This window comes from Fundulus heteroclitus, chromosome 1 (genome assembly GCF_011125445.2).
Source record: "Fundulus heteroclitus isolate FHET01 chromosome 1, MU-UCD_Fhet_4.1, whole genome shotgun sequence".
NCBI classification, from domain to species: domain Eukaryota; kingdom Metazoa; phylum Chordata; class Actinopteri; order Cyprinodontiformes; family Fundulidae; genus Fundulus; species Fundulus heteroclitus.
Genome location: NC_046361.1, coordinates 1727427 through 1740446, shown reverse-complemented (window position 1 = coordinate 1740446; position 13020 = coordinate 1727427). Strand labels below are relative to the sequence as shown.

General features: G+C 39.2%; 1 protein-coding gene across 7 annotated transcripts in view; it reads right to left on the bottom strand.

Moving 5' to 3' along the window:
- The window catches only part of LOC105921808 (paired box protein Pax-7), a 55965-nt gene that overhangs the window by 30553 nt on the left and 12392 nt on the right, over positions 1–13020 (bottom strand). For 6 of the 7 annotated variants that reach the window (XM_036142431.1, XM_036142406.1, XM_036142331.1 and 3 more), the window contains exons 6-7: positions 5273–5432; positions 2234–2418 (exon numbers count right to left, since the gene is read on the bottom strand). In XM_036142431.1, coding sequence (XP_035998324.1) covers positions 2234–2418; positions 5273–5432 — 345 coding nt within the window. Of the gene's footprint in view, positions 1–2233; positions 2419–5272; positions 5433–13020 lie in introns of those variants that run through there. The other variant, XM_036142563.1, reaches the window with a different exon arrangement.

Below are 13020 nucleotides of genomic sequence, written 5' to 3'. Positions count from 1 at the left end.
GCTATACTTTAAAATCACATTGATAAACGCGTTGCTTCTTACCTGGCTCTGGATGGGCATCATTCCTCTGCATTTCCGTTCCTAGACCTGTTCTTGACTCATCCTCAGTTTTAAAAAAAAAAATTACTCATAAAATCCCTCAAGCCTTTGGTGTCATCTTCTCTTTTCTTTTCTGTGCACCTGTGATTCTTAGTTTGCAGCAGAACGTACTTTCAAAGTTGAAGCCAGCCGTTATCCTAACGGTCAAACCATTTTATGCTGGGGTGGGGGGAGTTCTAATGGCCCCTTATTTAAACAAAACATTGCATATGGAGAATATATATATATATATATATATATATATATATATATATATATATATATATATATATATATATATATATATATATATATATATAGTTAGAGTGGTTTATGTTACCCTGAGTTATCTCTGTAGTTATGCTGCTATAGGCTTAGGCTGCTGGAGGACATCAGGGTCTATTTCTCTATTTCTCTCACTCTGCTGAGTTCTCCCACTGTTCTCCAAGTTGCATTGCTTGTTGTCATTTCAGTTTTTAACTTTTTGTTCTCTCTCTTTTTTCTTCATAGTAGGTACACCTGGTCTGGCTTTCTGTTAGCTGTGACATCATCCAGGGAAGACAGATAACCCCCTATTACCATCTAATGTAGAACAGATTCCTGGATCAATGTGTGCTTCTGTGCTTGTTTGTCTCTCTTCTTGTGTCTCTGCATTGAAGTCAACACTGGAATAAACATTCACGTTAGGAGGGTTAGCTACGACAGCTAGGAGCACAAGGAGCAGAACCAAGCAGTAAAACTGCCAAACTGAAGAAACTTGGGTTACTTGCAGGCAGAAGGGAACTCTCCTTTATTCTGATCCTTGTTCTCCCTAGCTGCTGTAATTACAGGACTTCTTCAAGTATGACTTTTTACTTCAGTGTTCAGCCTGACACCAGCGCTCATGTTTATCAGCATGTATGCTGATGCTTGAGTCAAGACACAGTGCCACAGTTTGCCGTATCTCACTGTTTGTTTCTAGCCCAAAACCAGCATAAAACCTGACCAACTTAAAAGAAAAAAACAAGCCCAAATTGCAAACTTTCTAATGTTAAAAGCACAGAACTATTAAACACATAAGAACATTCCATTAGCATACAACTGCGCTGAAGCAAAAAAAAAAAAAACTTTGTGCATATGGGCTCCAAACAAAATGTACAATCAGACAACCAAATAACACACAAGATCTCTTTAACCATCATGATATATCAACCGGGAAAAAAACTTTTATCAATAGCTTCCCAACAAGAGTAGTACATCAACCTTAATATAAACTTAATTTCTCTTACAGAGCTCAATCAAACATTTCTCTTTCACACAGCCATGAAATATTTTTAAGTTGATCAGTTGAACTCAACCCCTCTTGGGCGTTTACATTGAACAATATAATTTCATGGTGACACTTGATTAAGCATTATTCTTTTCTTGTTTTATTGTAACTATCAATATTATTCAATATAACTGTTATTCATTGATGATGTCAGATTCGACAGATTCGAGTCATTTAAAAAATAAATTGATCGGTAAAAATGCCATCTCCGTGCCTTGCAAGGAGATGGCATTTTATTAAAATGGTTTTAGTTTTCTTCCAGACATTGACAACTATTTTGATATATTTTGTTAGTAAATCTTACTAGCCCAACAAATCAACATTTGTTGGGCTAGTAAAGCCCAACAAATGTTGTGAAAAGCTTCCCAAATCTTTTACAATCTGCCCATAAACTATTTTTGTTCCAGCTCAATGTGTTCAAAAGAAGCCTATTTGGGTGGAAACCTGCCAAATTTGTCAAAACTGACTACATTACTGCTTTTTGTTTGTTCGTTTTTTTAGATTTTGGGATTTTATTGAGAATTTCTTTCTCAGCACTGTAGGAGTGGTCACAGAGCCACTGTGACTGAGCCGGGTCTGAGCTGGACCCTCCTGTACAGGAGTGAAGGCATGTCAGACTCTCTGGGGCAGGAGAGAAAGTTTTAGAATGACAGCGCACCCTGTGGGCACTGTGTAAGGTGGTGTCCTTGGCAGCAAGGCTGCAAGTAAATCGTCTCCCCCTGAAATGTTAGTGATGGCGGCTGTACTGAAACAGCAATTTCCCTCTGGGATTATTAAAGTATATCTGATTCTGATTCTGATTGTCAGAATAAACTCAGCTAATCAGCAAAAACTCAAAGATCTTACCTGTGGAGAAAGTCCATTGTTAGCAGGATTGCTCTGAGTGCTCCCAAATGGATCAGAATAACTGGAGAACCCATGGGAGTTGGAGGCAAGAGAATAGGCGGAACCACAGTCTGCACTAGACATACCAATTTGGTGCAGAGTGGATGGAGGTAGTGGTCGTGGAAGATGAACTGTGTCATCGTTTTCTGAAAAGTATCATACAACAGTGTGTGAATGAGCAACAGAAGTCATACTAAAGGCAAAGAAAAACACATTTTCTATGTCCTGTATAATTGTAAAGATTTCAGCAGTTTTCTCTTGCAGTAGACAATATTACACATGAGAAAGAACACATCAAAAGAGGAACAATGAAAAAAATATCAAATTATCATTAATTTTAGCAACAAAAAAAATGAATGATTTTAAAAATGTTTGAATAAAAATGAATCATTCATTTTAATTCTGGTGCCACCCAATATCAGCTTATTACATTATTACTGTAAGTAACAGAATGCAATGTTATCAGATAAATTTGATAAAGCGTTACAGTGCCTTGCAAAAGTATTCCCCCCTCTGACATTTTTCATAATTTTCTTGCCACACAACCTGGAATTAAAACCAATTATAGAGCGTTTAATATTTAATCTATTGAACATGCCTACAACGTTGAAGATCTGTTTTTATTTTTCTTGTGAAGCAAACAACAAAAAGGACAAAAGGACTTACCCCCCTGAAAACAGTACTTTGTACAGCAACCTTTGCAGCAATTTCAGTTACAACAGGCTTTGGATCAGCCTCCACGAGCTTCTGGGCTTGGGGATTTTTGCCCATTATTCTTCAAGGCAAAACTGCTTCAGCTTTTTCATTTTGGATGGTTTTCACTTGTAAAGAGCAATCTTCAAGTCTAACCACAGATTCTCTATTGGATTAAAGTGTGGACTTTGACTAGGTCATCTCAACAATGTTTCCCTCTTGTGTTGCATTAAAGGCTCCCACATACTTGGGCGTACTATGCGCATAGTATGAGCCGTGTGAACTCTGCACTGACTCTCCATGGACGTTTTACCATTCATAGTTGAGCGTGCCAGTTGCCTACATTTTTTGTGACAAATGCCAACAATTCCCACACTTTCTGCCAGTGGGAAAAAGCAGGGGAAGGGATGGTAAAGTGTTTGATTAGCTAGCTGAACACATACAACCGTTTCTTTCCCAGTGGACTCTCACCACACACCTGTCATTGCGAACAGAGAGGGACTGTGATGCTGTGCGTCCTTACGACTGCCTGCTTGGATCAGCTTAGTGTATAGAGCTCAGTGTCACATATTATACAGTTCAATGATAAGACTTATTGCCACCGAGAAGGTTTTAGTGTGACCCCGCGTACATGGTAGTAAAAACTCAACTCCTCACATACCTGTCTGCGGTACCAGTCAACACAGGATCTGCCTAGAGAATGCAAGGACGTCGGACTCATGTCCACGCAAGTATGTGGAGGCCTTAACAGTTTACACAGGGTAATTGTCCTGCTGGAAGCTGAATCTCCATCTCAGTCTCAAATCACAACCAGACTGACACAGATTTTGCTCAAGGAATAGCCCTGCATTTAGCACCACCCATGTTTTTCTTGACTAATATCAGTCCTTGCTGCTGAAAAGCATCCCCACACCATGATGTTGCCACTATAGTGTTTTACTGTGGTATTCGCAAAGTGATGGGATGTGTTTGCTCCATACAGCATTTTCCAGCTTTTTCCTTAAAGGTAAAGTTTAGCCACATCTGACCAGAGCACCTTTCTCCATACATTTGGGGAACACCCACATGACTTATGGCAAAATAAAAACATACTTTCTTATTTTTAACACTCTGCAATGGCTTTTTTTCTGGCCACTCTTCCATACAGCCCAACACAATGGAGGAAATGGCTTATTGTGGTCCTATGGACCGATCCCTCAGTCTCTGCTATGTGCCCTGTAGTTCCTTCAGGGTTATCTTTGGTCTCTTTGCCTGGTCTGTTATTTCTGAAGGGTGGTTTCTCTTGGCAGGTTTGTTGTGGTAACATGTGCTTTACATTTGAAGATGATGGATTTAATTGTGTTCCGGAGGAGCTTGTAACTTGTACCTCTCAACCTTGTCCTTGACTTGTTTGGAGAACTGCTTGGTTTTCATGGTGTGATGCCTCTTGTTGCTTCAGTCTCTGAAGCCTTACAGAAAAGCTGCGTTTATGCTGACAGGTCATGTCATGTGACAGTTATATTGCACATAGGTGGACTTCATTCCATTAATTATGTGACTTTTGAAGGTAACTCGTGGCACCAGAGCTTTTTACAGGTTTCATTATTGTTTTACTGACTTAGATAATTTTGTGGAGATTCCTTGCATAAAATAAGATTTCAAAAAAATTTTAATTACATGCTGGAATATAACAAAATAGATCAAAGCCCAAGAGGTTTGAATGCTTTTGCCAGACACTGTTATTTTACCAAACTGAAAATGGAAAATTTAACTATATCCCTACATCCAAACAAAGAATATCTTAAAAAAAGGGAGACTACGTCAGATAGTAAGCATGGTGACGTTAGAGGCAATCAGCATATGAATTCAGTAATGTGGAAATATAATTGGGAGACAAGCATTATGAGACTCAGCGAGACTTCTTTCTACCTTTTAAGGAAATCAACCAAATTACTTATTACAAGATAGATTTGATCAACAAAATATGCTAGAAGTTGGGAATGGAACTGAACTTTGTATGTTTTCTGTGCCCCACACCATGGATTCTCTAGAACCAACATTGGACCTTACATAGTTCACTTAATTTACATGGGATAAGTTTTGCTCGAATGAAAAATAAAAAATAAATTGGCATCATTCAGTGAATGACTTAGTGACCCAAATAGGTACATTTTAAATCATCAACAATACTGACAGTGCAGCATCAGAGCAAGCAATATCAATCTTAATATTTCTTTCATAAATCATAAGCCAAACAGAAAAAATATCACATACAGCAAAACACCTGTCTTTGTTGTGATTATATGTGATATATGATATCTGCTTTACCATGAGACAGAGAGGGGTAGCTTGATTCGGAAAGCTGGTTTGTTGAAAGTGTTGAGACCCCTGTAGAACGAAAGCCATTGGACAGAAGGTTGTTGAATGCAGCTAGCTGACTGGCTCCTGCTTGTTTTCGCCACCTGGCTCTGCGATTGCTAAACCAAACCTTAAAAAGAAGAGTTTAATCCATAAATATATATATATATAAGATCAAATTAACTAAATCTCAGGATACATGTTACCATTTAAAGTTAAAACTAGTTCTTTACTCACCTGACATTGTTAGGCATAAATAGAAGTACATTGGGCCATACAAACTGCTGAGTACAATTTTGAGTTACTGTGATGACATTTTAGCAAACTGGACTAATTAGGTGACTAAAAGCACAAAGATATGGTATGGTGATATGTCCGTATACACTGAATACGGACATATCATTGTGTATATATGGACTATATAAAGGAAAATCCACATATTGGATCAGATGTTCCTATATATTTTCTGTATTTGGGACATATACAAACAATCACCGCCTCAGACATTTCACTATTAGATAGTGAAACTGCTATTAATTGATATCAGCTTCACTTTCTATGTGACTTCAGATTGAGCCCACTATACAATGATAATTTTAATCAAATGATGTGTCACCTTTTTGTTCTTAACACATTACCCCAGTATTATTTTTTCCCAATTGAGTTTTGATGTGTTTTCAGAGTATTCCCTTATTTTTTTGAGCAGTGTATTTTAAGACAACATTTCAAACACACTGTATGTTATCATGAGTAAAAGAACATTTGCTAAGATATAAGGAAGAAAATTATAAACCTCCACAAGTCTTGATCATCTTTGGTTCCAATTTCCAGATATGGGAACATTATGTCCAGTATAAACTGTTTAAAAGTATAAACAGCATAAGAATGTTTTTAATCTTGATTTAAAATAACTCAGGCTTTCAGCACTATTACAATTGTCTGGAAGTTTGTTCCAGATAAGTGAAGCATAGGAACTAAATGCTGCTTCTCCATGTTTGGTTCTGGTTCTGGGTATGCAAAGCAGGCTGGAGCCAGACGACCTGAGTGGTCTGGAAGGTTGATATACTGATCAAGTCTGTGATGTATTTAGGTGCTAAGCCATTCAGGGATCCATTCCGTAAGTTGTTGGCCATACAATCTGTTATTTCCCGCAGACCTGATCAGTTCGGCATGGCTGAAAAGTCACTATAAAGCGTTTACTAAGTTAGGGTTGAATCGGCATATAACAGATATCAAATGTGAAAATCTTGGCTTAATGCTTTTGAGCTAAGTAGAAACTGTTTCATTAACGTGCATGCGTGCGTGCGTGCGTGCGTGCGTGCGTGCACTGAGCAGGCTCGCCTTCCATGGCAGAGATAGAGGAGGAGGAGAAATTCTCAGGGCATACATGTTTAGCCTTTAACCTATATAGAATAATTTTGCTATGATTAAAAGTTTGCAGTGCTTTACTTTAAAATGGTCCTCGTCATTCTCGCCATGGCTGAGGAAAAAGTATACTCATAAAGCTCTGAAGATCAGTCTTGTTCACTCCTGTCCCATCCCCACACCACTGCAGTCCCCGCACTGCCCAGGCAGAAAGAAGCTGTGCTGTATTTGTATTTATTTGTACCAATAATAGTAGAATAGTGTGGAGCCTAGTGTTGAGAAATAGGGTTGGGGCCAGTGTAAAAGGGACTAAGGAGATGTAACGCCATCAGTTGTGCTTTGTCCAAAGTCTGGGGCTTTGGACAAAGTCTGGGGCTTTAAATCCTGGGGGTTTTAATGAAAACGGGGCTTATATGCCTTAGTATTTCAGTCCCACTGTGCTGAATCACACCACCAGGCCTTTCCTTTCCAACATTTCCACTAGCCATAAAAACATAATATTGATTCGTGACAGCGCGTTGCAGAGAGAGGAGAGAGGTGTGTGCAGAGAGAGTGAAGGCACCTTCGGCATGTTTTCCAAATATGGTAGTAGCTGTATATCACTACCATACCCAACGCTTTTACTGAGGAGGGACATTTGGCCTAAGAGTTTTACCAAGGGATCACATCCTATTTGCAATAATTACAGTGGTTGTAGTGTTGGCAATCCTGTGCAAATCAGAAATGTCAATAATTTGTAGTGTAAAAATTCCCCCACAAATTATCTTATTCGCCTCCAGTCTTCGCCCCGGAGTCTTGTGAGGAGGAGGTCCAGGTGGATCCGCCTCCGGTCTTCGCTGCAGAGTTCTGCGAGGAGGGGGGCCAGGGGGATCTGCCTCTAGTCAGCCACACAGGGCCTTGTCAACATGCCAAGCACTAAGGGTCTCATTGAGACGCCAAGCCCCCAGGGCCTCGCCGAGATGCCAAGCTCCCAGGGCCTTGTTGAGACACCAAGCACCCAGGGCCTCATCAAGACACCAGCACCCGCCTGAGCCCTTGTTTCCCCATTTTGGGTTGTTTTTTTTGTTTGGATTTTTTGTACTCTGTCATGATCTTGGCACTAGTGTTGGTCTGATTCTCATCTGACACACCTGTGCAGCTCCACCCCATTCTCATTAGTCCTCACAAGATCCACCTGCACCACTGACTATACTGATTATTATGCTGTCTGGTTTTCTGACCTGTTTCTTTGCCCTGACTGCCCACGGATTCTGCTTTGGGCTGTCTTTGGATTTCTGCTCTCCCGGCTCTCGCTCTGGACGTGCTCTCGGATTCTGGACTATGGTAATTCCACCTGATCATCCTGCCTGACTCTGCTTTCTCGGTTCTGACCTCGTGCCTGCTTATTGACCACCAAGCACCTGCCAGTCCCAGGAATAAAACTCTGAGAACTTCCCTGACCGGCCTTCGGATCACATTAGGGCATCTCCAGCAACATACCCCACTAACAGGAGCCTGCACTCACCATCCCAGCCAGCTCCCGGAGTGTGAGAAATGGTTCCTGTCCCTGATGCTGGTGATTCACCCGCGACCAGCAGCAGTTAACTCCTCAATAAACTGGTTTCTTACATTATTATTATTATTGATTTCTGATAAACAGATTGATTTGTTTTGTCTCACAGAAACCTGGCTACAAGAGGACTACGTTAGTATAAATGAGTCAACTCCCTTCAATTATTCAAATTTCCACATTCCCAGATCTGTGGGAAGAGGAGGAGGAGTGGCAACCATCTTTCAGTCTGATTTATTAATTAGTCCCAGGCCAATTAATAACTACAGTTCTTTTGAACATTTAACCATCAGTTTCCCTCATCCAAACTGCAAAGCAATAAAACCTCTTCTGTTTGTTGTTTTGTATTGTCCACCAGGCCCTTACACTCAGTTTTTGGATGAGTTGTCAGATTTCTTATCTGATTTGGTGTTAAATACTGATAAGGCTATTATAGTGGGTGATTTTAACATCCATGTTGACACAGAATGTGATAACCTTAGTGTAGCCTTTAAAACTATCCTAGATTCAATTGGTTTTGCTCAAAATGTGCATAAACCGACGCACTCTTGGCTCTATACTTTAGACCTTGTGCTGACATATGGCATTGATTGTGAAGAATTAACAGTATTTCCTCACAACCCTGTCCTATCTGATCATTTTTTAATAACATTTGAGTTTAATCTAACTGAGTTCTCCACCCCCAAAAGAGGGTTCCATTATAGTAGATCTTTATCGGATAATGCTGTATCAAAACTTAAAGAGTCTGTCCCCTTTTTAATATCCTCCGTATTGCAGAAATGCCCTGTAGATGGCAGCAATGTTGTTTACTTCCAATTCACAAATAGATGTCTTTGTAAACGGTATGACTTCGTCATTGCGTTCTGCATTAGACAATGTAGCTCCCTTGAAAAAGAAGGTGATTATTCACAGGAAGCTGGCTCCTTGGTTTAATTCAGAGCTGCGTTCCTTGAAGCACAATGTTAGGAAATTGGAGAGAAAATGGCGCTCTACACACCAAGAGGAATCCTACCTAATCTGGAAGAACAGTCTATTGTTGTATAACAAGACCCTTCGCAGAGTTAGAGCAGCATATTTTTCATCATTAATTGAGGAGAATAAGAATAATCCTAGATTTCTCTTCAGTACAGTTGCCAAACTTACCCAGAGCCACAGCTCTGTTGATCCATCCATTCCCTTAGCTCTTAGCAGTAATGATTTTATGGGATTCTTCAGAAATAAAATTGATTCCATTAAAAATAAAATAATTGGCATCCTCCCAAACATGATTACCTCGTCCTCAGTAAGTGAGGCAGCATTGGAGGAATCCTTAGAACCTGCGCAGTGTCTGAACTGTTTAAAAGCAGTAGAGCTTTCTGAGCTATCTAAAATTTTAGCTTCATCTAAACCTTCTACCTGTATGTTAGACCCAACCCCAACCAAGTTGTTTAAGGAGGTATTCCCTCTGATCAGTGGTCCTATTTTAGACATGATTAATCTATCCTTGGTAAATGGATATGTACCACAGGCTTTTAAAGTAGCTGTTATTAAACCTTTACTTAAGAAACCATCTCTTGATCAAGATGAGTTAGTAAATTACAGACCTATATCTAATCTTCTTTTCTTATCTAAAATTCTTGAGAAAGTAGTTGCTAATCAACTATGTGAACATTTACAAAGTAATGACCTACTTGAGGAGTTTCAGTCAGGCTTCAGAGCTCATCATAGCATTGAAACAGCTCTGAAGGTCACCAATGATATTCTCATGGCCTCAGATAATGGACTTGTGTCTATACTTGTCCTGTTAGATCTCAGTGCTGCATTTGATACAGTTGATCACAATATTCTCCTACAAAGACTTGAGCATACTGTAGGGATTAAGGGAAAAGCATTAGGCTGGTTTAAATCTTATCTGTCGGACAGATTCCAGTTTGTTCATGTTAATAATAAATCTTCCTCAAACTCTAGGGTCACTTGTGGAGTACCACAGGGTTCAGTCCTTGGACCAATTCTATTTACTATATATATGCTTCCGATTGGCAAAATTATCAGACAGCATGGGATTAATTTCCACTGTTATGCTGATGACACTCAGCTATATTTATCCATAAATCCTGATGAATCCAATCAGTTACTTCGACTGCAGTCATGTCTTGATGACATCAAAAGCTGGATGACTTTAAATTTCCTGCATTTAAATTCTGACAAGACAGAAGTTGTAATCTTTGGGCCAGAGTCTTCAAAAAACAAAGTTCTTAATCAATCACTTAATCTGGATGGCATTAATTTGGCCTCTGGTAATAAAGTTAAAAATCTTGGTGTTGTTTTCGACCAAGACATGTCATTTAAATCCCATATTAAACAGATTTCCAGAGTTTCCTTTTTTCACCTCCGGAATATCGCCAAAATTAGAAACATTCTGTCCAGGAGTGATGCTGAAAAACTAGTCCATGCATTTGTTACTTCAAGGCTGGACTATTGTAATTCTTTACTATCAGGAAGTCCACAAAATGCAGTTCGAAGTCTTCAGCTGATTCAAAATGCTGCGGCAAGAGTTCTGATGAAAATCAACAGACTGTCGTCATTTCAGCTTTTAACTTTTTGCTTTCTCTCTTTTTCTTCATAGTAGGTACACCTGGTCTGGCGTTCTGTTAACTGTGACATCATCCAGAGAAGACGGCTCACCCGCTACTACCATCTAATGTAGAACAGATTACTAGATCAATGTGTGCTTCTGTGCTTTTTTGTCTCTCTTGTTGTGTCTCTGCTCTGTCTTCTGTAACCCCAGTCGGTCGAGGCAGATGACCGTTCATACTGAGCACGGTTCTGCCGGAGGTTTTCCTTCCCGTTAATGGGGAGTTTTTCTTCCCACTGTCGCTTCATGCTTGCTCAGTATGAGGGATTGCAGCAAAGCCATGTACAATGCAGACGACTCTCCCTGTGGCTCTACGGTTCCCCAGGAGTGAATGCTGCTTGTCGGGACTTTGATGCAATCCACTGGTTTCCTTATATAGGACATTTTTGACCAATCTGTATAATCTGACCCAATCTGTATAATATCATTGAACTAGATTTTGTAAAGTGCCTTGAGATGACATGTTTCATGATTTGGCGCTATATAAATAAATTGAATTGAATTATCTGATTTTTGTCTGGCTGAATTCTTGGTCCTCCATTTCTGTTCATTACACAATGAGAATAGGCATCCCTGTGGGGATACATTACTTGATTGGGTGTTTTTTATTTCCTGAGGGCATTTTTATTTGCTTTTTGCAAAGAATGGAGGCTGCGTTGGAGTGTTTAGAAAACCTTTTGGCTCATAACGTTCACCATAAGAAGGAAAAGGCTCAAGAGAAGGACTGATCAGATCAGATCCAAATGTGGATAACATCATGTATTGCACTGTGCAGTGAGTCATTTTCTACTGTTTGTAGCCGTCTGTTATACAGCTGGCTAGCGCTGGTAGTAACAAATAACCGAGTAACTGTAATACATTAATAAAGATTTTCTACTAGGTGGCTCTGAGGAGGACTCAATAGCACTTGGCATTGCAGGACCGTCAGGCTCTATTAAGTGGCTGTGACCAAATTAAGTATTTTTCAGTGAGGAGCAAAGAAACAGCAAGCTTAAATAGGAGGTTAACAACTGGGCACATGAGCAGGTGATTATTGAGCAGGCAGCATATGCATAACATGCGCTTGATTATAGCGGAGTGGGAAGGCATGGCAATGTGACTGGAATGGAAATGAAGACCTGAATGGAACAGATAAAAGAATGTAATCTAAGAGGTAATTATTATAGATGTAATAGAAGTAGGAATGCACAATGAAAAATGTTGTGCAATTAAATGCTTTTAAGTTATTTTACGTTTAATCAAATAATTGTCTGTTAGATATTACCCTTTGAACATCAACCCAATTTGGCTGTGATATTAGGACAATAGGTGGAATAGGGATTCGAGACCATTATTTTTTAACAGCAAACTCTGCACACATATGGAAATGAGTGACAATTTCTTTTCAAATATAAGAATCTCTTAACAGAAATGCCCATTCAGAGAACGCTAATGATAGTGTTGCTTACCTGAATTAACATATTTTAATCAATAACTCTTCCTTACTAGGCTAGTAAAACCTAACTAAAACTACTAAGAAAAATTAAGATTCAAGAAACTAAAGAACTATGGACACACAAAAAGAACAAATAAAAATGGTCAAAACCATCATCATAAAATGAGTCAATGATTTTAGAGTTCAATGAGGATCTTTAAATTGGAGAATCAAATTTCGTCTTAAAGACTTTGGAACGAGGTCAAATTAGCTTAACTTGTGGAAACAAAATGAAAAGAAGTGTGGAGCAAATGGGGAGGGGTTTAGAAAAAGAATAACCTAACAAGTCACCCCAGGAAGTACACCCAAGGAAACTTTATTAGTTTAAGGCACGCAGGTTGTTTATACTATTTTCCATGGATTTATCTTAAATTTTGACATTTTTCTATTTTAGAGATTGAACAGAATAAATACCTTTTATAAAAAATATTTTTGTAAGTAAAATTGTTTACTTAAACTGGACTGTCTCTTGCCTCTCAGTATAAACAACCTGTGTGCCGTAAACTGATTAAATTTCCCTAAGTGTACTTTGGAGATGCGATCATTAGTTAGGCAGTCCTGTTTATTACATCACCTACCTTTATGCAAACCTTAATTTCTCTGTTCCCCGCCATCTGACACTGACCAACACAACACTGAAGTTTACAAATCATAGCTTGAGTAAAGGTGCGTTCACATAGAACGTGAATGTGGCAGCCTGAGCTACAGATTTACAT